This window comes from Stegostoma tigrinum, chromosome 8 (assembly GCF_030684315.1).
Source record: "Stegostoma tigrinum isolate sSteTig4 chromosome 8, sSteTig4.hap1, whole genome shotgun sequence".
Classification (NCBI taxonomy): Eukaryota; Metazoa; Chordata; class Chondrichthyes; order Orectolobiformes; family Stegostomatidae; genus Stegostoma; species Stegostoma tigrinum.
In genome coordinates this window covers 67,515,648-67,541,160 of record NC_081361.1, presented here as the reverse complement: position 1 = coordinate 67,541,160, position 25,513 = coordinate 67,515,648, and the positions used below count along the sequence as shown (strand labels likewise).

The 25,513-nt window shown below is 43.3% G+C and overlaps 1 protein-coding gene across 7 annotated transcripts in view; it reads left to right on the top strand.

Annotated features, from left to right (window-relative positions):
- The window catches only part of mast2 (microtubule associated serine/threonine kinase 2), a 464,628-nt gene that overhangs the window by 4,752 nt on the left and 434,363 nt on the right, over nt 1-25,513 (top strand). For 4 of the 7 annotated variants that reach the window (XM_059647955.1, XM_059647950.1, XM_059647954.1 and 1 more), the window contains exon 1: nt 20,585-21,093. In XM_059647955.1, the coding sequence (XP_059503938.1) occupies nt 20,959-21,093 (135 nt within the window). In that variant the 5' untranslated portion in view covers nt 20,585-20,958. Of the gene's footprint in view, nt 1-18,235; nt 18,315-20,584; nt 21,094-25,513 lie in introns of those variants that run through there. The other 3 variants (XM_059647961.1, XM_059647949.1, XM_059647956.1) reach the window with 2 other exon arrangements.

Here is a 25,513-nt window from a genome sequence, read left to right as displayed (position 1 = left end):
AGACAGGAAATGAAACACCAGAAAGCCTGACCTTAGTCATTGGTAAGATTTTAGTGTCCATTAATAAGGAAGAGATTGTGGAGTAATTGGAAGTAAGTGGTCAAATAGAGCTGTGTCTGCATGGCTCCTTCAAGGCAGGTGATGCTGAACAAATCTGTTAAAATTTTTTTAAGAAATAGCAAGCAAATTCGTCAAGGGAGAATCAGTGGACATGAATTATTTAGATTAATAGAAAACCTCTGACAAGATGCCACACAGAAGGCTGCTAAATAAAAGCCCACGGCATGAGGGGCAATGTGCTGCAATGATAGAGGATTGGCCGATTGGCAGAAGGCAGAGAGTAGTAGGGGTAAAGGGTATTTTTCAGGATGGCACTTTGGAAGGAATGGACAATGGATGAATTTAACAAGAAAGATGAGGATTTTAAATGTGAGAAATTGAAAGAACTGGGAAACAACACTTCTTAGCTTTATCCTTTAAGGCTTTCCTTAAAATGCACCATTTTGTCAAATTTTTGTTCCTGTTTTATTGTTAGTTTCATACCTTTTTTTACCCTGAAACCTCTGGAAAACCTTGAGACATTTTACATATTAAAGATACAGTATAAATGTAAATTGTTGTTAATTTAGGTCATTTCTGGAAATAAGGGAGCACTAACTGAACCACATATGATTTTGAGACACAAAGTTAATTCATCATTAGCTAATTTGATTATAGATTCTCGCTTTGTACAACATGGTCCATTCATTGATGGATCTCCTCCAGAGGGGTTAATTAGCAGAGGACACAGATCAAAGTAACTGATGGCAGAATCAGAGGGGGGTTGGGGAGAATTTATTGCATTCAGAGTGCGACTGAGGTTTGGAGTTAAATGCCTGAAAAGGTAGTAAATACAGAAACCCTCCTCACATTTGAAAACTACTTGGATTGGAGTTTTCAGTTAGCTCAATGACAGGAGGCCAAATGACACTGCTCAGTGCCACAAAATGAAGCTATGATGCCCGCCATACGATAAACAGTACTATCTAGCTTTTTAAAATTGAAACCAAACAGCAAACGTGATGGATTTTATCTTCTTCAAAATCACTTATTGTTTCAATATGATAGAGATTTTTTATGTGCATTCAGTTTGTTATACACAAGGAAAGAAGCCAAATACCTTCATATTCATGGGTCAAAAGTTAACAAGGGACTAATGATCACATTAGCTGACCTTACTTTAGTCAGACCCTGATGGCTCCTTCAGATAATAATTGTGCTTGTTTACTCATTCTGATTGCCAGAATTTCACAATCTGATGAAACCATATCTGGATACATAAGTGTTAAGAAACTCCAGAGTTTTTTTACATATTTGTATATTATCATTTAAGGCATCTGTTTGAATAAAATTGTCCAGTAATATTTGTAAAAGGAACTAATGACCCGAGATTTTAGAAAATCAAAACTACACGTTAGGATAAAATATCATTCTGTTCTTGAGGTTAAAGAGGGTGTAGCAATCAATACCTCACTAAAAAATCAAACATCCTTTGGATTTTGGTTTTCCCTGTCAGCTTTTGTTGAACTAACAAAAGATTAACAATCAGTAACTGCTGATGACATCAATAGGGAGTGTGGCTGGCTTCAGATGTGCAAACCTGTTTAATATGTTATTGGAGATGTAGAGTATTACTTTAAGATATACCATAGTGACATTGTGACATAGGACCATATATAGTGACATTTCTGTTTCCATAGTGTTCCTGCATTAATGATATATGGGGGGAAGCCCCAGTGTGAAGCTAGGCAAAAACGTTATAGGACTTTTCTGGTAATGGTAGTGTCCCTAACTCTTGGCCAGAAGACCTGGGATCAAATTTCATCTGCTCCAAAGATAGAACATAGAACATAGAACAGTACAGCACAGAACAGGCCCTTCAGCCCACAATGTTGTGCCGACCATTGATCCTCATGTATGCACCCTCAAATTTCTGTGACCATATACATGTCCATTGTTTTGCACTACAAGAGAGGCCATTGACAATAAAACACACATTGCTATAAAACCTAAGCAAGTTTGCCAGCATCTGTGGAGAGACAGGGCAGTTAACATTTCAGGTCCAGTTTCCTACCCTCAGAAAATACACTGTCAGACTTTTTTTTCTGCTCTAGTTCTGCAATAGAACAGTCGCAAGTCAGGAATCTAGAAATTGCGAGACCACCGTCTGTACGGTTTGCGATCATTTAAGTAGTGAGGAACTGTGGTGAGGTGATGGCGTAGTGGTATTGTCACTAGACTATTAATCCAGAAACTTACTTAATGTCAAATGTCATAACATGTCTGAACAGATTGATTAAAAATATTTATACCATTAATGATCGTACAAATCAAGTTTTCTTTGACTATCAGGCTCATTCTGTGTTCACAATGTAGGGATTATAGTGTCATAGCATCAAGAACTGCAAGGTCAAAAATGGAGATGTTCCATAATGATCATATCTTATTCTCAGTTTCTCAAATAATGGTGTAGCCCATTCTGATATGCAAGGAAATGAGTGGTGAGTAACATTTGTGCCATGCCACTGCCAAGCAATGATCATCTCCAACAATGGAGTCGCCATATTCTCTCGACTTTCAATGGCATTAGTATTGTTGAATCTCGCACCATCATGGGCATTGTCATTGTCCAGAAATTTAACTGAATCAGACGTGTAAAGACTGTGGCTACAAAAGCAGGTCAGAAGATTGATCGCCCAATGCTCTAAAACCTTTCCCTACACACAAGGCACAAAGGAATATGATGGAATCTTTCTATTCATCTAAAATAATGCACCTTCAGCAACAGAAAAGAAGTTTGACAGCGTCTAGACAAAACAGTCCACTTGACTGGAACCTCCTCCATTACCTTGAACCTTCACTCTCTCCACCACTGTGCACAGTGGAGGCAGCGTGCCTCTGCAGCAATTTATCCAGGATCCATCCTCCGTAAATCTAAAACTCTCAGCCTCTACCACCCAGCAAAAGGAGCACAGCAAAGAAATAGGAACACTCTCCCTAAAAGCTCCCCTCCAAGTAACACATGATCCTGAGTTGGGAATCTTGCCATGCCTTCATTATTGCTGGCTAAAATCGTGGAACTTCCTTCTTAACAACACTGTGGATGTACTTATGGACTGCAGCAGTTCAAGAAGGAAGCTCATCACCAGTTGCTCGAGGGCAAATTAATGTTGGCATAGCGAGTGATGTCCACATTTAGTGAGTGAATTAAAAACATGTCAACTGCAAAACAGCAATGGAAATTAAAATGTTAGTCAGCAGCAGAAAGTCTAGCTCTGGCCAAAGGTTCAACACAGGCCACAAAAGAACATTTAAAAGCTATCACATGTGACTGTATGATCTGGTACAGCTCTTTACACATAAGTGCGGACAGTTGTGTATTTCTAGCTTCTTCCAGTAATTGTCTGAAGTTCTGCAGCTGAGAGATTTTGTGATAATGAACAATGGGAGTATCATGCCTGAACTCAGTCCTATCCATAGCAAACATTTGTGTACACCAGCAGGAGTCACTGGAGTGCTTGTGAAAGGCATCTCTAGCTGGTTTTGGAAATAATAAAGATACTTTGAGTTAATCATTGGGAGCTTTATTTTTAAGTGTTCTGCATCTGCTCTTCTGTGTGCCAATGCACGTACAGAAGTGGCAGATGTTAAAAATATAACATTGAGAATTTCTTTTTGGAGGATAGAACATTATAAGGACTGTCATGACCTCCTCAACTTTGGAAAAGTTCAACTGGATGGATCTGAGACCTGCCTTCTGCCTGAGGTGAATTTGTGGCACTGTGAAATGCAGAAAACAGATGAACAGTCTGTTAACCGATACTGTTCATCTCCCAAAATGTCAGACAGTGATTATCTGTAAAACATAACATGTTTAGAAGAAACAGTTTGAGGGTTTTAATCAGTTAAATTAGAAAAACAATCTCTCAAACTGATTAACTCATTGTAATCAGAGGATGCCATAGTGCATTTAGTCATTTTATTCAATTTTTTGTTCGCAAAAGGGATTTGGGCATCAATAGCTAGCTAGCATTTATTGCCTATCCCTAGTTGCCATTGAGATGGTAGTGATGAGCTGCCTGCTTTGAACCGTTGCAGTCCATATGCTCTAGGTAGACCCGCAATGCCCTTAAGGAGGGAATTCTAGGACTTTGATAGAGGGATAGTGAAGAAATAGTGACATATTTCCAAGATAGGGTGGTGAGAGGCTTGGAGGGGAACTTGTAGGTGATGGTGTTCCCATGTTTCTGTGCCACTTATTCTTCTGGATGGAAGTGGTCAGGCAAGATGCTTTAGTGAATTTCTGCAGCACAAAACTTGTAGATAGTACACACTACTGCTACTGAGCGTCGGTGGTGGAGGGAGCAGATACTTGTGGATGTAGTGCCAATAAAACAGGCTGCTTTTTCCTTGATAGTGTCAAGCGTCTTGAATGTTTTTGGAGCTGCAGACATCAAGGCATTCCATCACACTCCTGACTTGAGCCTTGTTGAAAGTGGATAGGCTTTAGGGAGGTGAGTTACTAGCCACAGTATTCATAGCCTCTGACCTGCTCTTGTAAAGACTGGGTATTTATATGGTAAGTCCAATTGAGTTTCTGGTCAATGGTAACCTCCAAGATGTTTATAGTGGGGAATTCAGTGATGGTAGCACCATTGAATGCCAAGGGGCAGTGGTTACATTGTCTCTTATGGAAGATAATCATTGCTTGGCATTTTTATGGCAAAAATCTGACTTGCCATTTGTCCGCCCAAGCCTGGATATTGCCCAGATCTTGCTGCATTTGAACATGGATTTCTTCAGTATCTGACAAGTTGCAAATGGTGCTGAGAACTGTACATCATCAACAAACACCCCCACTTTTGACCTTATGATGGGGGAAAACTTGTTGATGAATCAGTTGAAGATGAATGAGCCTCGGACTTAACACTGAGGAACTCCTGCACAGGTGCAATGGAACTGAGATAACTAATCTCCAACAACCATATTCATTTTCCTGCATGTCAGGTATAACTCTGACCAACGATTGATTTCAGTTTTGCTATGGGTCATCGATGTCCCACTTGCCTCACCCTGGAATTCAGCACTTTTGAACCAAGGTTGTAATGAGGTCAGGAACTGAGTGGTCCTGGTAGAACCCAAACAGGGTATCAATGAGCATGTTGATGCTTAGCAGGTGTCTGATAGCAGTTTCACTTTACTGGTAATTGAGTTTGGACTGATGGGTCAGGAATTGATTGGGTTGGATTTGTCCTTTTTTTTTGTGTACAGGATATGACCATGCAATTGTCCACATTGGTGGGTAGATGTCACTGCTGTAGCTGTACTGAAACAATTCGGCTATGGGAGTGGCAGGTTCTGGATTACAAATTTTTAGTACTATTGCTGGAATACAATCGTTGCAGTATTCACTGCCTCCAACCATTCCTTGGTATGACATAGAGTAAATTGAATTAGCTGAGGGCAGACGTCTTTGACGCTGGGGACCACTGGATACCATTATGGATAATCCACGCGGCATTTCTGGCTGAAGATCACCACAAATGCTTCAGCCTTAACTGGGGGATATCCATCACAGGCAGAAGGCAGGTCCCAGATTTACACAGCTGAACTTTTCCAAAGTTGAGGAAGTCACAACAGTGCTTATAATGTTCCATCTTCCAAAAAAGATACATTTTCCCAATATTATGCTTGTAACGGCTGCCACTTCTGTACGTGGGGATATTTATAGATCCTCCTAATCCAGTGAGTTGTTTAACTGTCCACCATCATTCACAACTGGAATGTGGCAAGACTACAGAGCTTAGATACGAACTATTGGTTGTGAGATTGCTTAGCTCTGTAAATCACTTGTTGCTTCGACCATGTGGCATGAGAATAGTCTTGTCTGGTGGTAGCATCACCTTGTTTTCAGGTATGCCTGGTGCTGCTCCTGGCATGCCCTCCTGTTTTCTCCATTGAACCAGGGTTGATCCCTTGTCTTTATGGTAATGGTTGAGTGGGGGAATATGCCAGGCCATGAGATTTGCAGATTGCGTTGGAATACAATTCTTCTCCCATTCATGGACCGCAGTGCCTCATTGATGCTCAGTCTTAAGTTACTAGATCTGTGCTGTTTAGGATGGTGATAGTGCCACACAATATGATGGAGGGTATTCTCAATGTGAAGCTGGGACTTTGTCTCCACGAAGACTGTGAGGTTGTCACTGTTACTGAAGCTGTCATGGACAGATGCATCCGCAGTCAGTAGATTGGTAAGAATAGGGTCAAGTATGCATTTCCCTCTTGTTGGTTCCGTCAACATTTGCCGCAGACCCAGTCTAGCAACTGTGTCGTTTCTGACCCAACCAGCATGATCTGTCATGCTGCTGCTGAGTCATTCTTGATGGTGGATATTGAAATCCTCCATCTAGAGTACATTTTGTGCCCTTGGCAACCTCAGTGCTTTCTCCAAGTGTTGTTCAACATGGAGGAGCCCTGATTCATCACTTAAAGGAGGAGAATATACAGTAATTAGCAGGAGGTTTCCTTGCCCATGTTTAACCTAATTCCATGAGACTTCATGAGGTCTGAAATCAATGGTGAGAACTCCCGGATCAACTCCCTCCTGATTGTATACCACTGTGCTGCCACCTCTGCTGGGCCTATACCGCCAGTGTGACAGGACATATTGAGCGATGATTATGGTGGTGTTTGTGTTATTGTCTGTAAGGCGTGATTCTGCACGTATGACTATGTCAGGCTGTTGCTCGACTAGTCTGCGAGACAGTACTCCGAATTCTGACACTAACCCCCAGATGTTAGTAAGGAGGACTTTACAGGGTCGACAGGGCTATTTTTGTGATTGTCCTTTCCAGTGCCTAGGTTTCACTTTTTTTGTTGAGACTTTGTAGTGATTGTTACAACTGAGTGACTTGCCACGCCATTTCAGTGGGTAATTGAGTGTCAACCACATTGAGGTAGCTCTGCAGTCACACATCAGCCAGACATGTGAAGCTGGTAGATTTCCTTCCCTGAAGGGCATTAGTGAACCAGATGGGTTTTTCTTACAATCATCAATGGTTTCACAGTCATCAATAGATTCTTAATTCCAGATATTTTTATTAAATTTAAACTCCTCAATCTACTGTGGTGACATTCGAACGTGTGCACCCAAAGTCCCGAAATGTCAGCTTTCCTGCTCCTCTGATGCTGTTTGGCCTGCTGTGTTCATCCAGCTTGACACTTTGTTATCTCAGTTTGCCCAAAACATTAGCTGAGTTTCTGCATAACAGCCGAGTAATATTTCCATAGAGTCATGGAGTTGTACAGCACAGAAACAAACTTTTTGGTCCAACTTGTCCATGTCATCCAGATATCCTAAATTAATCGAGTCTCATTTGACAGCATTTGGCCCATATCCCTCTGAACTCTTCCTGTTTGTATACCCATCCAGATGCCTTTTAAGTGTTGTAATTGTACCAACCTTCACCCCTCATCTGGCAGCTCATTCCATACACTCATCACCCTCCGTGTGAGAAAGAGGCCCCAGGTCTCTTTCAAAACTTTTCCCTCTCACTTTAAACCAATGCCATTGAGTTTAAGACCCTCCTATTCTCAGGAAAAGACATTGGCTACTCAGCCCATCCTACCCCTCATGATTTTATAAACTTCTATAAGATCACCCCCCAGCCTCCAGTGCTCCAGAGGAAAATAACCCCAGCCTATTCAGCATCTCCCTTTAGCTCAAACCCTCCAAACTTGGCAATATCCCTGTAAATCTATTCTAAACCCTTCCAAGTTGCCCCAACATCTTTCCTGTATCAGGGAGAGCAGAATTGAACGCAGTATTCCAAAAGTGGCCTAATCAATGACCTGTGCAGCTGCAAAATGACTGCTGGGGCATCAACTCCCCTATAAAATATCAGATCACCAAGCACAATGTGAATGAGATTAAAAAAAAGTGAGCCATGTAAGTGTTTTTCAGTCAGCTGGAGGGGCTGAAATGACCTCCTCCTACGCTGGACTCATATCTGTTCAAGTAAATGAACGAACTACCACATTGAAGTCTGGCTGCAATCTAAGGAAGAACTGGCTAGATGTAACAGATAGGCAGCATCAAAAGATATTAAAACTAGATTTCAGTAATCTAAATGAAAACAAATGACTCAACTAATTCTTTTCACTGAATGGGAGAGACAGTGGCATTGTGATGATGTCATTGGAAGAGTAACACAGTATTCTGTAAATAAAATCCTGCTGGTGGAATTTTACTTCAACTAATAAATCTTGAATTGTAAGCTAGACTCAACAGTAGTGACAGTGGAAGTATAACTAATTGTTACAAAACTCTATCTATTTCATCAATGCCATTTAGGAAGGAAATCTGCTGTCCTTACCTGGTCTCAACTGACATGTTACTCCAAACCCACAGCAATGCAGTTAAATTTTAACTACTGTCTAACTTGAATGAAGTCACTCAGTTCAAAGGGCAAATAATGTTGTGCAACAAATGCTGGCTTTGTTAATGATGCCCACACTACAAAAAAAAATTAAAAGATAATTCAATTTGAATCTGATGTGGGAATTTCACTGTCCACCACCAGGAATGGCTCATCAGCAGCAGTCCCATGAGAATTAGTTTAGAATAATTACCTTATATTTGGGGGTTAGACTCATAGGACTGCATTTAATGGTGGAGATCCCCACACAACTAAAATTCCTAGCGAGCAGTTCATAGCCAAACATCATAGCTCCTGGGCCATTGAAGGCAACAAATGTGCCTCCATGAGTTGATGGCCTATCAGGTCGGTGCCAGTGTTGGGACTGCATCACGTTTTGGATCAGAAGCATTGCTGGAAGCCTGAGAAGTAAGTGTGATTTCCTGGGACCAACCACGGAAGCCTTGATGGTGACGCTGAAATGGAGGGTGAAGGAGTCTTAATTGATGTCAGGGTGCATCATGTGGCAGCCGGACAGTGAGCAATTTGGAGCTTGTTGACTTGCTTGCCCAGCTGGCTGGTTATAATTCAGACATTTCATCGCCATGCTAGGTAACATCATCTGTGTGGCCTCCAATGAAGCGATATTATTCTACTCTGCTTAGTATTTATATGATCTGGTATGTTGAGCTGTTTTGTGTCATTTCCAATGCTTTTTTGCAAAAGTTTGTATGTGATATACGTATGCAAACCCTTGCAAAAAAAAATAGAAATGACACAAAACACCCTCAACAGACTGGATCATATAAATACTAAATGGAGTGGAACAAAATTGCTTCACCGGAGGTAGCGCTGATGATGTTACCCCGCATAGTGGGGTAATCTTAATTATAACCAGACAGCTCAGCAAGCAAGTCAACAACCTCACCCACAACCCACGCTACAAATCTTTTCAAGATGACTGGCTCATTCAACCATGTTGCAGGCGTGGGCAATGAAGCACCGTATAAAACTGTTTTATTAATAACGTTTTTTAATGAATAAAGTATATTTTTGCAATAAAAAAATCCAGAAACAGTATCCTGCCATTAGGAACACAGTGAAGCAACCTGAGAAGAGTGTCCTGCAGTCAGCATCACAGTGAAGCAATCTGGAAAGAGTGTCCTGCAGACAGTTCCTGTTGAAAAGTAAGATTGATATCACAGAAAATCTATAAGTTCAATGGCTCGTAAGAAACTGCTCTTATAAATGATCTATAAATTGCTATAAATTAGAAAAGTATATTATGAAGCACCAGAAATAGTTGAAAGTCAGGACGAATGTAAAGTAGTTTCAGTAAGCCAAAACGGGGTAAGGGAAGGATAGTTCATATAAAGAAAATACATTTAAGACTATGGCTAGGTATGGCAGGAAAGTTTAGTCCTGTGAGTTGTATGACCTAGAGTATGTGGGAGCTCTTAGATGCTCTTGGCAGTCGGGACAGCCACATTTGCAAAAGGTGCCACTGATTGATCAGCTTGGGCATCAGCTGGAAGCACAGTAATGCACCCATGATGCCAAGAGTTATATAGCACATTTTTCGATGTAGTCACTCCACAGCTCAAGGAGGCCAGCCAGAGAAGGAAAGAGTGACCATCAAATAAAAGTAGGGTGGAAGACAACTACTTAGGAAAATTCCAGAGTGTATCACATTCAAGAGCAGAGTTTCTTTTTTTGGAAAATGAAAGTGATGCTTGTTTTAGGAAGTTCAATATACAGAAACGGGGAGCAGAAAGAGACGGAGAACCATAATGTAAGGTTCAGAAGTGAGGGGTATAGACAGGCATTCTGTGGTTGCAGGCATGACTTCCAGATGGTGTGTTGCCTCCCTTGGATCAGGCTCAAGGATGTCATTTGAATAGCTGCTGGGCATTCTGAAGGAGGCATGGGAGGGGGTGCGGTGTGGCTAGCAGATGAAGTTGTGCTTCATATTGAGAGCAACAACATAGGAAGAGAGAGGGATGAGGTCTTGAACATGCGTTTAGGCTGTAATCTTTGGAGTATTCCTGATGCCACATGCTAGTGAGAATGGGAACAGACAGCCAGAGCAGATATAGTGAGGTTAAGGCACTGATGGCATTTATTTTGAAACAAGGAGTCTTGTGACTAAGGCGGATAAATTGAGGATATTGATTTTTGCATGGAGATGTGATATACTTGCTCATAGAGACATGGCTGAGGGAGGGAGGGACAGAACAAGCAGCTCAATATTCTAGGGTATCGAATCTTTAGCTGAAGTTGGGGGAGTGGCGTAAACGAGGAGGAGATGTCACAGTATGGATCAAGGAGTCAGTTGTTGTAGTAAGGAAGGATAATATCTTTGAAAGTTGCTAAAATTAGGTTTATAGGTAGAACTAAAAAAGACAAAAGGGGCAATCACTTTGCTGGGGTGTACGATAGACTCTGCAAATATAGAAATACCCATATTTAAGCAAATCTCAGAGAAGTGTAAAAATAACAGAGTAATAACAGTAGGGGATTTTAATTTCTCCACTATGAACTGAGAATGATTGATTGGCTTAGAGGGGTGGAATTCTAAATGCACCCAGAATGAGTTTTTAAACCACCATAAAGAAAGTTCGACGCATGAGGAGATGGCACTGCATCTAATCTTATGGAACAAAGTCGGGCAAGTGTCAAATGCAGCTGGGAGAATATTTTGGTGATAATGACAATAATTCAGCAAGATTTAAGGAAAATATGAAACAGAAATACATGTTCTGAATTACGGGAAGGACAATTTTAATAAGATCGGACAGGACCTGTCCAAAGTGGTCAGAGATAATGGGAACTGCAGATGCTGAAGAATCCAAGATAACAAAGTGTGTAGCTGGATGAACACAGCAGGCCAAGCAGCATCTCAGGAGCACAAAAGCTGATGTTTTGGGCCGAGACCCTTTATCAGAGAGGGGGATGGGGAGAGGGTTCTGAAATAAATAGGGAGAGAGGGGGAGGCGGTGCGGCTTGAGGTGGGCAGGGGGATAGGTGAGAGGATGAACAGGTTAGGGAGGCGGGGACGAGCTGGGTGGTTTTGTGTTGCAGTGGATCTCCCCCTCCCCCACTGCATCACAAAACCAGCCCAGCTCATCCCTGCCTCCCTAACCCGTTCTTCCTCTCACCTATCCCCTCCTCCCACCTCAAGCCGCACCTCCATTTCCCACCTACCAACCTCATCCCGCCTCCTTGATATGTCCGTCCTCCCCGGACTGACGTATCCCCTCCCCACCTATACTCTCCTCTCCACCTATCTTCTCTATCCATCTTCGGTCCGCCTCCCCCTCTCTCCCTATTTATTTCAGAACCCTCTCCCCATCCCCCTCTCTGATGAAGGGTCTCGGCCCAAAACGTCAGCTTTTGTGCTCCTGGGATGCTGCTTGGCCTGCTGTGTTCATCCAGCTACACACTTTGTTATCTCTGTCCAAAGTGGATTGGGAGCAGTTCACTTGCAGGAAAATCCATATCAGAGCAGTGGGAGACATTCAAGAGGATGATATTGAGAGTGCAGAGTCAACATGTTCCCATAAAGGTAAAGTGGAACAAGTTCAGGGAACTCTGGATGTCAAGGAATGTACAGGATTGTATCAGGGAAAAAAGAAAGCTAAGAGTAGATACTGAAGGCTCAAAACGGTGGATGTGCTTGAAGAGCATGGAAAATGCAGGGGATTGTTTGAAAAAGAAATTAGGAGACCAAACGGGGACATGAGAAAGCACTGGTGGGTAATATTAAAGAATATCCCTCGGCAACTTATAAACATAATAGGGGCAAGAGGATAACCAGGGAAAGAGTAGGGCCCTTAGGGGCCATGGTGGCAATCTGTGTATAGCGCTGGAAGATCTAGCCGAAGTTTTAAATGAGTACTTTATGTCAGTATTCTTTGTAGAAAAGGACAATGTAGGTATTGAAATTTGGCAGGAGAACAGCTATATACTTCAATGAGTTAGCATTGTGAGGGAGGAGGTATTAGTGAGTCTGACAGGTTTGAAAGTGGATAAAGTCCCAGCTCGAGAGAAGATGTACTCGCTGTTGTGGGAGGCAAGGAAAGAGATTGCAGGAGTTTTGTTGTTAATTTTCCAATTCTCTCTGGCCACAGAGGGGTGCCAGAGGATTGGAGGAAAGCTAATTTAGTACGACGATTCAAGAAGCTTTCAGAGATAGCAAGAACTGCAGATGCTGGAGTCAGAGATAACACAGTGTGGATCTGGAGGAACACAGCAGGCCAGGCAGCATCAGAAGAGTAGGAAAGTTGATATTTTGAATTGGCACCTTTCTTCCCGAACTCAACTTTCCTACTCCTCTGATTCTGCCTGGCCTGCTGTGCTCCTCCTATTCAAGAAGTGTGGTAGGTATAAAACTACATGCCAGTGAGTCCACCATCAGTGGACTGGAAACTTTTGGAAAAAATCTGAATGAATTTTACTGTCAAGTGTATTTTATAGTGAGAAATACAATAAAATGCAGCAAAATACCCTTTCCACTGTCGCCACAATCCACTGCCATTTTGAATAGTTTTAAGCATAAGAAAATAGACATTTATAGCTTAATAAGCTTGCTCATCATCAATGACACTTGCACTACCTTTGCTCCTCCACCACCTCGCCACTGTCCACACCGGATCCAAACAATGTTGAAGCTGCCACTCTTCAGGAGCTATCTTTTGCCACTAGGTTGATTCTTCTCTGCCACCGCTACTGGCGCCAGACCTACCAATGTCAGAGTCGCATGTCTTGCTGCTGGGCCCACCTTGTCAATGTCACTGTGATGCCCTTCTGCCATCCCTTAGCTTGCGCCAGGGCCAAACAGAAATAATCTCACTTGGAGAGGGAAGGATCAATCAAGGATAGCCAGCATGACTTGGTGAAGTCAAGATCATGTCTAACAAATTTGGTTGAATTTTTTAAGGAGGTGATTTTTTGTTTTTTTTTAATTTGATTTATTCGTTGCTACTTGTGTTTTGTTACAAAATGCAGTGAAAAGTGTTACATGGTGTTGCCAATCTCCAGAGCCATCTTAAAACACAGAAAAATAAACCAAAGTATAGAACGTAAAGGCGGAAGAAAAAAAAAAGAAAAAGGGTTCAACTTTATAGACCTTCTTCTTAAGTGCTCCACCATGGGGCTGGTAGCCAGGCAGGAGTGCCTTTGCTGCACTGCCGCCACTGGAACAAAATTTGCCACTGTTTGGTGCCATCTCACCTCCACTGATGCCCTTGTAAATATAATTTCTTGCTGGACTCCACCAATGCAGACACTACTGATGCCACAACATACTGCCCTGGCCCAAACTCAGCTCTGCCACCATTATGCGTCTGTATATGAGGGTAGTGCAGTTGATGTATTTTTCATAGACTTCAGCAAGGCTTTTGACAAGATTTTATATGGCAGACTGGTTAAGAAACTAAAAGCCCATAGGAACCGGGGCAATTTAGCAAACTGGATCCAAAATTAGCTTTGTGGCAGTAAGCAGAGGGTGATGGTGAAGGGTGTTTTTGTGACTTGGAGCTGTATCCACCTGTGTGCCCATATGGTTCGAATATAGGAAGTATGATCTATAAGTTTGCAGATGGCACAAAAGTTGGTGGCATGGTAAATGTTGAGACAGAAAGCCTTCAACTCAAGATGATATAGATGGGCTGCTCAGATGGGCTGAACAGTTGTAAATCTAACTTAATCTTGAAAAGTGTGAGATGATGCATTTTGAGAGGACTAACTAGGCAAGGGAATAGATGTTGAATGGTAGGAACCTAGGAAGTATAGAGGATCAGCAGGTTCTTGATGTGTATTTCCATAGTAAGATTGTAAAAAAGGCATATGAGATACATGATAACAAAGTGTGGGGCTGGATGAACACAGCAGGCCAAACAGCATTTCAGGAGCACAAAAGCTGATGTTTCGGGCCTAGACCCTTCATCAGAAAAGGGGGATGGGGAGAGGATTCCGAAATAAATAGGCAGGGATGGGGAGGCGGACTGAAGATGGAGAGAAGAGATAGATGGAGAGGAGAGTGTGGGTGGGGAGGTAGGAAGGAGATAGGTCAGCCCGGGGAGGATGGACAGGTCAAGGGGGTGGGATGAGGTTAGTAGATAGGAAATGGATGTGCGACTTGAGGTGGGAGGAGGGGATAGGTGAGAGGAAGAACAGGTTAGGGAGGCGGGGATGAGCTGGGCTGGTTTTGGGATGCAGTGGGTGGAGGGGAGATTTTGAAGCTAGTGAAGTCCACATTGATACCATATGGCTGCAGGGTTCCCAAGCGGAATATGAGTTGTTGTTCCTGCAACCTTCGGGTGGCATCATTACAGCACTGCAGGAGGCCCAGGATGGACATGTCGTCTTAGGAATGGGAGGGGGAATTGAAATGGTTCGCGACTGTGAGATGCAGTTGTTTACTGAGGACCGAGCATAGGTGTTCTGCAAAGCGGATCCCCAGGCCTCCGCTTGGTTTCCCCAGTGTAGAGGCAGCCACACCGGGTACAGCGGATGCAGTATACCACATTATTGGATGTGCAGGTGAATGTCTGCTTGATGTGGAAAGTCATCCTGGGATGGGGGTGAGGAAGGAGGTGTGGGGCCAAGTGTAGCACTTCCTGCGGTTGCTGGGGAAAGTCCCGGGTGTGGTGGGGTTGGAGGGGAGCGTGGAGCGGACAAGGGAGTTGCGGAGAGAGTGGTCTCTCCAGAAGGCAAACAATGGAGGGGTTGAAAAAATGTCTTTGGTGGTGGGGTCGGATTGTAGATGGCAGAAGTGTCAGAGGATGATGCGTTGTATCTGGAGGTTGGTGGGGTGGTATGTGAGGACTAGGGGGATCCTCTTTTGGCGGTTGTTGCAGGGGCGGGGTGTGAGGGATGAGGTGCAGAAAATGCAGGAAACACGGTTGAGGGCATTCTCGACCACTGCGGGGGGAAGTTGCGGTCCCCCTCCCTCCCTATTTATTTCAGAATCCTCTCCCCATCCCCCTTTTCTCATGAAGGGTCTAGGCCTGAAAGGTCAGCCTTTGAGCTCCTGAGATGCTGCTTGGCCTGCTGTGTTCATCCAGCTTCACACTTTGTTATCTTGGATTCTCCAGTATCTGCAGTTCCCATTATCTCATATGAGATACGTGCCTTGTTACTCATGGCATGGAGCAATTCAGCTATGAAGACAGACTGGATAGCCTCAGGTAGTTTTCCTTTCAGCGGAGAAGGCTGAAAGGCAAATTTGATTGAGGTGCACAAGATTCTGAGGGCATAGACAGAGTAGGCAGGGAGAAACCTTTCCCCTTAGTAGCAGGGTTAATTGACAGGGGCACAATTTTAAGCTAAGAAGTAACAGGCTAAGAGGACATTTGAGGAAATTCTTTTTCCCCCAGAGACTTGGGGTACCTGGAATTCTCTGCGTAAAAGGTTGGTGGAGGCTGGAACCCTCAAGACATTTAAGAACTGTTGAGATGAACATTTGAAACACTAAAGCATGCAAGGTTATGAGCCCAGTGCAGGACAAATAAGCACTCGCCAATTGTTGGCAGTGCCCTCTATGTCTCATGGGAGGTAACATATGGAGGATGCATCCAGAACTCCTCATTTTCGGCCAGAGGAATGGCAGCAACCTATATGCTCAGCCTATCTTTGTGCAGAGAATCACTGTGTTCCTCTTCTGTCTGCAGGATACACAGGTCCTCAACACTAAGGAGAGGGCCAAAGCCAATGATGTTTGCACACCTATGACTATGACGGACAAGGCCTTTGAACTGGCAAGTGTGCATAGAATTGTTGAGACGCTTCAGAGCAGAAAGAGGCCATTGGGCCCATCAAGCCTGCAGCGACCCTGCAGCATCCCACTCAGACCCTGTCCCGAACTCCATTCCCCGTAACCCCACATTCACGATGGTTAACCCACCCTGGTGGCACAGCCTGGATACTATGGGGAAATTTAGCATGGCAGTCTGCCCAATCTTCAGATTTTTGAATATATTATGAAATGAAACTGCATGTACAATTTGTAATCATGCAACATGGCCTCTCATCACATCGCATAAAACATAACATTTATCTCCAGTAGAATACCTTGCACTTAAATGTGCCATCTTTATATTTCCAGCATGCATCTGAAGTATGTGCAAATGAATGTCATATCATTTATACCAGTAAACTTCTCTTAATGTACTTCATGCTGCTTGTCAAGGTATTGAGAACAATTCAAGTTCTGCTTAACTGAGGTAGCACATTAAGTAGCACTACTTTGATTACACTGCTGTAATAGAATCAGAAAAATAAGTTTCCATGGAAGTGCGTATCTCTACTTCTCGTGATATCATATTTCTAGGACTGCAAGTGATGAACAGAAAATTTTTCAACAACTGCTGAATATGGGAGTGAAGATTTACTCTAGAAGGTGTGATAATGCTAATTAGATGAAACAGTTCAATATTTCAATAAAGCTACAGCTCTTAATTCAAAGTCTTCAGAATTTAGTGAATGGGCTGAAGGACGGTAATTTATGTACCTACTCAACTGCAATTGTACAACAGTATATCATGCAAAAAACTTAACTGACATGCTTCAACAGTCTGAAATGAGACAGTGGGTCTCTCTTTATCATGGCAAGGTTCAGTGTGTTTTTTTTTAAACATTTTTTTGATGGCTGGAAATGGCACCTGAGCTAGCTGATAGTAGAACTAAAGTCCTAAGTGAGGATACTTCAAACTCAAGTGTCCATTGCTGGACAGAAATGCTTTGAGAGAACAATGCCTTGGAAGAATGCTGATGCTATCATAGTCTACACTGCTGCAACTGTATCAATAGACTGTGTTGGACTAAGGACTGGATGGTATTCATGTTTCTCTTGGTACTGTGTGTTTGCAATGCACTGTTGAGGTTGAACTAGCTAGACTGTTACTGCTCTGAGTTTGTTGCTTTCTATCTTATCTTTTTCTTAGAGTAACTCACCTTCCCTCTCAGTAAGTCCGATTTATACATTATAGTGAATGTCGACCTCTTGTAGTGTTTCGCTGCTCCTCTTCAAATATTGATCAAATGCATCTTCATTTCCCACAACAGTGCAAGATGAATACTCACAGCAGACAAGGATGGAATGACAAAATGTGAAGACCTCACCAGAAATTTATGTGCATACTTCTGTACCCTGAAAGATGTACAGCCAAAGTTGCAGCAACCGAAAGGGGAACATCGGCAGAACTGCCAGAGGCCATGAAATGATTGAAAGTTGATAATTCCAAGTACTGCACTATCAACAAAAGATAATGCCTCAACAATAATTCACCCCTACATAACATTTTCCCCAGAACTAATTCAATAGCATCCTTGATTGCTTCTCGTATAATCCAGATATTGAGTGCAATTACTATTTCTATAAGACAGCAATGGTTTGTTTACAAGGATTGATCTTGCTGAGGGTCAGATGAAATATTCATTGCAAATGGAAAATCTAAAATGTTTAAAAACCAAACCATGGAAATATAGTGGTTATTTTGAAATAAGATCAAAATGCAAGAGAAATTTTCATCAGTAATCAATTTTTTGAAGGAAGATAATTGTAATTGATTTGATTGCCATGATTTCAGTGTGAAGTTTTCATCCTTACATTAGTACGATGATAATAACGAGATGAACACTTCTGTAGCTCATTATTCTGAAGAGGTTATTTAATTATCTGAGATGCAAACTAGGGTCTCACTTTCTGCTGAAAATATGCCCATTAAAATATGATTATTAGTTTGCACACTTAATGTTGATTTTTTTTTCCCCAGATCATCACATTGTTTCATGAGGAGAGTGCATGCATCAGATATGGACAGAAGGGCTGGATGAACCAGAGGGTATTTTCCGGTATGTCATGTACATATTGTACAGGATCTCACCCAATTATTTCTTTTTGAGCATTTTTTAAATAATTGACTTGAGAATAGTTGTGATTTATAAAACTGACATCCTGTCAGCACCTGTACATCATAATCATTGTAATAGATTGTGCCAAATTTGCAATTTCCCAAATTCCATGCGCTCATTTCTGTGACACTTACAGAGAATTGACTCAGCCTTTAGAACTATTATGGTCCGGATTAATATGGGTTGCAATAACTAAATACCACAGAGCACTTTTACGACAGTGGTGTTTGTACCTATCTTTGAATCTTAAGACACAGGTTTAAGTCCCACTTGCTCCAGAGGTATATCATAGTGTCTGAATCAGAACAAAACATTCTGGTAATCTTAAACAAAAATACAAATAGTGGAAATATTGCGGAGGGAAGGCATCTGTCTTGCTGAGTACTTTTTATGTAAAAACCCAAAGAATTGCGGATGCTATAAATCAGGAACAAAATCAAAGTTGCTGGAAAAGCTCAGCAGGTCTGGCAGCATCTCTGAAGGAGAAAACAGAGTTAACATTTCAGGTCCGGTGACCGTTCCTTAGAACTTCTTTTTACGTGTTCATTACAACTTCTGGTGCCTTTCCAAGTGTCATGGGGGCATTTCCTTGTTGCTAACATCCACAGAACTCTCCAAAGTCCCAGGGAAACTCCTATGATGTGGCTGAAGGTTGACTAGCCACTGTTTTGTAATTCGGAAAGTAGACGTGCTGTTTGGGGTGGTGGGGGAGGAGAGGGAAACCCCTTGTTAACAGTCTCTCTCTCTCAGGATTCGGGTCAACTTGGTTTTGGAAACACAAGAAGCCAGGAGCAGTACCAGTGACACAAACAGGGGAAATGCACTTCCTGCGGTTGCAGGGGAAGGTTACACTTGCCCCCACACCTCCTCCCTCACCCTATCCCAGGCCCCAAGATGACTTTCCATATTAAGCAGAGGTTCACCTGCACATCTGCCAATGTGGTATTACTGTATCCATTGTACTCGGTGTGGCATCCTCTACATTGGGGAAACCAAGCGGAGGCTTGGGGACCGCTTTGCAGAACACCTCTGCTCGGTTCGCAATAAACAACTACACCTCCCAGTCAGGAACCATTTCAGCTCCCCCTCCCATTCTTTAGATGACATGTCCATCATGGGCCTCCTGCAGTGCCACAATGATGCCACCCAAAGGTTGCAGGAACAGCAACTCATATTTCGCTTGGGAACCCTGCAGCCCAATGGTATCAATGTGGACTTCACCAGCTTCAAAATCTCCCCTTCCCTCACCGCATCCAAAAACCAGCCCAGTTTGTCCCTTCCCCCCACTGCACCACACAACCAGCCCAGCTCTTCCCCTCCCCCCACAGCATCCCAAAACCAGTCCAACCTGTCTCTGCCTCCCTAACTTGTTCTTCCTCTCACCCATCCCTTCCTCCCACTCCAAGCCGCACCTCCATCTCCTACCTACTAACCTCAACCCACCTCCTTGACCTGTCCGTCTTCCCCGGACTGACCTATCCCCTCCCCACCTATCTTCTTTTCTCCATCTTCAGTCCACCTTCCCCTCTCTCCCTATTTATTCCAGTTCCCTCTCCCCATCCCCCTCTCTGATGAAGGGTCTAGGCCCGAAACATCAGCTTTTGTGCTCCTGAGATGCTGCTGGGCCTGCTGTGTTCATCCAGCCTCTCATTTTATTATCTTGGACTCTCCAGCATCTGCAGTTCCCACTATCACATCAGGGGAAATACAGTCCGGTTGTAGCAGAGAGCATACACCTCCAACGCTGAACGATCCGTTTGTTGATAAATGAATCTGAACGAAGGAGACCATTAAATCGTATCGAACAAAACGTTTATATTCCAACCTCTCATCACCCGCATGTTCCCTGTGGGAAAGCACAGCATCTACTTCCGGCTGAAAGTTCAAGTGCCTAGTCAACCGGAAGTGAGTTCTGTTAAAGGAGAATAAACCATAACAAATAATTTTATTTATCCCACCACACCCTCTTCCCCCCACCACCAAAAAGAAAGCATGTGCTCTCCCCTATGCGGGAGCCGCGGCTGATGTGGGACACGATAACGTTCCGTGGTGTGGGCGCTCAGGGCGGCCATGCTGAGAGTGGAGGGGGTTGGTGCTGGCAGCGGCGGGAGGCGGCTCCTGATCGGTGGGAGCGGACGGTGACGGTGTGTGTGATCCCGGAGCCAGAGCCACTTCCAGGCCGAGTTTTAACAGCGGCGGCGGCGGCGGCAGCAGCAGCAGCAGCAGCTTGTGAGTGAATGGCCGCTGCTCCCTCAGCCCCCGCTTTGTTCCCGTGAGAGCAGCTCCTAGCCCTCGAACTCGGTGAAAATGCTTGGCTGAAGGCGGAGTCGCATCCTCCTCCGTCCACCACTTCTCGATCCATCGCCCAAAGATCCCTTCCTTTTATTTCTCAATTAGATACGAAAACAAGAAACCAGTCAATGTGGTTCATCCTTCCAAGGATGTTGTTTCTCCGTCAGCTGCGGTGAGGAGAATAGACCCAGCCACTCTCCTTTTCTTCGGGGACGAGGTCTGACAGATTCTTGTTAAGTTTGGTTGAAATTACAGTTGCTACATGTGTGTGAATTTGGACATAAACTGAGCAATGAAGAAATCTGGAATGTATATCAGGAACAAAAAGAAAGCTTCCAAACAGCATGTGCGAGATGAACAAACTGAGGGAAATAAAGTTAAACCTGCGTTGGATCAGGGACGAAGTAATGAATCAAAGAAAGAAAAGGTGAGTCTCTGGACAATGGAAGTGAGAGTTATAGTCAACGTGTGAATTCGACATCGCTCATTTATAAAGTGGGTTTTAGATGTGTAACTTTCCTGAAGATCTTTCTTTTCAAACACCAATGGCTACTTATTGAAACTGACAACATTCGGTTGCAACATACATGTTGTTCTCCTGCCAAAGTTAAACAAATGCTTTGAGGTTTCATACAAAAATTGAACGTGATACATCCAAAAATGTTATGTTATACTGAATAATGTGGGCCTGTCAAACTACATGTATGACGTGTCCCAGTTAAAGGATCTACTAATTCTTGTCGTCCATCAGAATAAGTCTTACAGTATTAAACGTCAGTGGCTTTCAAAACAAATAACTTTGTTTTTTTTGGGGATAACTTATTCATTCATTTTGTGTGGTTGACATTTTTATGAAATATGTATTAGTTCATGATGTGTTTGTTAAGGCTGTAAGCTTTTTTGTATACGTACCTTGTTTTCTATGTTCTTATCTATTTCAGGGAAATTAGTTCCTTGCTCCCAGATTTCATTCGATCTCCTTTAAAACCAGATTGTAGGATGGATACGTGAATGAGATGCTTTTATTGGGTGACACAACTGCTTAGCTGGATATAGGAATATTCATTCACCTGAAGAGTCTGTTCTGCCATTCAGTGAGACCATGGTTGATCTGGTCATGGTTTCACCTCCACTTTGCTATCTCTTTCCCCCTTGCTACATGAGAGAAGAAATTTCTCCTTGTTTCCTCTTCAAAAACAGCTTTTTAAAGTGTCCTCCAGTCTTAGTCTGTCAGACAGACGGTAACATCCCTTCTGTATTCACCCTGCCAAGTTTCTTCATGATAATACAATGTGAGGCTGGATGAACACAGCAGGCGAAGCAGCATCTCAGGAGCACAAAAGCTGACGTTTCGGGCCTAGACCCTTCATGGTCGTTTTTCAGTAGGAACATCATGCATTTTTCTAAAGCCCAATGAATTAACGTTAACCTTTCTTCATGAGATCAGCCCTTCATCATGGGAATAATTCAAATAAACCTTCTCTGAAATGCTTGAGACACAATTCTATCCTTTTAAAATGAGAAGACCAAAATTGCTCACATACTTCAGATATTCCAGCAGGCTCTGTATAGCTACAGTCAAACTGCCCTTCCTTTATATTCCATTTCCCTTAAAAATAAATACTAACATTTCATTTGACTTCCTATTCACGTTCTGCACCTGTAAATTGACTTCCTGTGATTTCTAAATGAGCAATTCCAGATAACTCTGTGCCACAGTTTTGAAATCTCTCTCTGCTTAAATAACGTATTTCTTTTCTATTCCAGGATGAATGCGCAATTTCCCATAATATACTGCATCTGCTGAATCTTTACCTACTGATTTAACCTGTTTATATCCCTGTGCAAACTCTCTATCTCTTTTTTTCAACTTGATTTCTCCCCTATCTTTGGCAAATTTCACAGTCATATGTTTGATTGCCAGCCATTGAAAGAAATTGTTGATAGGTGAGGACCCAGTGCCTTGTCTTGTGGCATTCCATCAGTTGCAGCTGCCAAACTAAATAGTCCCATAAATTCCTCTGTTCTGCTTCCTATAAACTAGGTAAGTAACTCCTAATCCATGTTAATATCTTAACTCTTATTAAGTTTATGTAGTACCCTTTGATGTGTCACTTTATGGTGCGTCTTTTGGACATCCAAGTCCACCACATCCACAGGTTACCCTTTATCCGATTTGCTTGTTTCTTCCTTAAAATATTTAATAATATGGTTAAACGTGGTTGCCCTTCCACAAAACCATGTTGATTCTGCCTTCATGTAATTTTCAAAGTATCCTGCTGTAATCCCCTTAATAATAGATTTGAGCAATTACTTTGTGCCAGTATTAGGCTTAGTGACCTAAAGTTTCCAGTTTTCTGTCACCCTCCTTTTTTGAATGGTGTTACATGAGCTATTTTTCCAATACGCTGAGACCCTTCCAGAGTTTTTCATTTTGAAAAATTATAATCAATGCTTTGCAGTTACTTCTTTTAAGATCCTAGAATGCAGGCCATCTGGTCCCAGGGACCTGTTAGCCTTCAGGTTTTATAGTTTTCCTGCATTTCCATTATGGTGTTGATTGTTTTACATTCCTCCTCTTGTTTATCTTTCACTATTCAAGTGCCTTTACTACTGTTAGCTAGCTTACTTTCATTTTTTAACTTTGTCATTTTTTTGCTGGTCCTTACAATCTGTCCAAACTTGTCACCTATCGAAGAGAATTGTACAGTAACCCTTTCATTTTGTGACAACTGTTAATTTGCATATTTAGGTAAGGATGATGCATCCTCTGAGTCTTTCTTTATGATTGGGGTGTTACGATTGTCTGAGAGCTGTTAAATGTTATCTTAAAATGTCAGCCACTATATTTCCCTTGTCCCATGAAAGAGCGAAAGAGAAGTAGGGCACAGGAACAGGCCTTTTGGCCCTCCAGCCTGTGCTGGTCATCGTGCCCTAACTAAATTAAACAAACCAACCTTCTGCCCGTCTCCCTCTATTCTCTTCCTATTCCTGTAACTATCCAGATGTCTGTTAAATGTTGCCAACATGCCTGCTTCCACTACCTTTATATGGCAGTGCTTTCCAGGCTCCTACCGCTTTGCAGGAAACACTTTTGCCTTCTCACCTTGAACCAGTGCCCCCTTATAACTGAAATTCAACCCTGGCAAAAAGCCTCTGATTATCCACCCTATCTATGCCTCTCAATTTTGTAGACCTCTATCAGCTGCCATCTCTGCAGTGAAAATAATCCTAGTCTTTCCTTATGGCCAATGCCTTCAAGATTGGGCAAAATCCTGGTGAACCTTCTCTGCACACTTTCTAAAGCTTCCACGTCCGCCTGGTAATGCGGCAACCAAAACTGCATGCGATACTCCAACTGCGGCCCAGCAAGGGTTTTATATTGCTGCTCACAGATAGCAAGAACTGCAAATGCTGGAGTCAGAGTCGATATGGTGGGGAGCAGGAGGAGCACAGCAGGTCAGGCAGCATCAGAGGAGCAGGAAAGTTGACATTTCTGGGCAGGACCCTTCTTCAGAACTAGGGCAGGGGAAGGAAGCTGGCAAATAAATAGAGGGAGGAGGGTTGGGGTGATGGGAAGGTGGGTGGAATGATGATAGGTGGATGCAGGTGAAGAGTGGTGGTGATTGATCAGTGGGAAGGGTGGGGTGGATAGGTGGGAGAGAAGATGGGGACAGGTCTTGTACTCCACACCCCAGGCGATGAAGGTAAGAATATCATATGCCTTCTTAATCAATTTGGCCACCTGTGTTGTCACTTTTACGGAGCTGTGGATCTGCACGCCCAGATCCATCTGTATGTTAATGTTCCTAAGAGTTCTGCCATTAACTGTAATTCAAACCTAAATTTGATCCTCCAAAATGCATCACCTCGGGTTAGGCAGGCTGGGACGAGCTGGGCTGGTTTTGGGATGCAGTGAGGGGAGGGGAGATTTTGAAGCTGGTGAAATTAACATTGATACCGTTGGGCTACAGGGTTCCCAAGCGGAATGTGAGTTGCTGTTCCTGTAACCTACGGGTGGCATCATTACAGCATTGCAGGATGCCCAGGATGGACATGTCGTCTAATGAAAGGTAGGGGGAGTAGAAATGGTTCGTGACTGGGAGGTGCAGTTGTTTACTGTGAACCGAGTGTAGATGTTCTGCAAAGCGGTCCCCAAGCCTCCGCTTGGTTTCCCCAATGTAAAGGAAGCCACACCGTGTACAGCGGATGCAGTATACCACATTGGCGGATGTGCAGGTGAACATCTGCTTGATGTGGAAAGTCATCTTGGGGCCTGGGATGGGGGTGAGGGTGGAGGTGTGGGGGCAGGTGTAGCACTTCCTGCGGTTGCTCGGAAAGTGCCGGGTGTGGTGGGGTTGGATGGGGGCGTGGAGCGGACAAGGGAGTCGCGGAGAGAGTGGTCTCTCCGGAAGGCAGACAAGGGTGGGGAGGGAAAAATGTCATTGGTGGTGGGGTCGGATTGTAGATGGCGGAAGTGTCGGAGGATGATGCGTTGTATCCGGAGGTTGGTGGGGTGGTATGTGAGGACTAGGGGGATTCACTTTGGGCGGTTATTGCGAGTGCGGGGTGTGAGGGATGAGGTGCGGGAAATGGGGGAGACACGGTCGAGGGCGTTCTCGACCACTGCGGGGGGCGATGTTTGCAGCCCTTGAAGAACGAGGACATCTGGGATGTGTGGGAGTGGAATGCCTCATTCTGGGAGCAGATGCGGCAGAGGTGAAGGAATTGGGAATAAGGGATGGAATTTTTGCAGGAAGGTGGGTGGGAGGAGGTGTATTCCAGGTAGCTGTGCAATTTGGTGGGCTTGAAATGGACATTGGTTTGTAGGTGGTTGTCTGTGATGG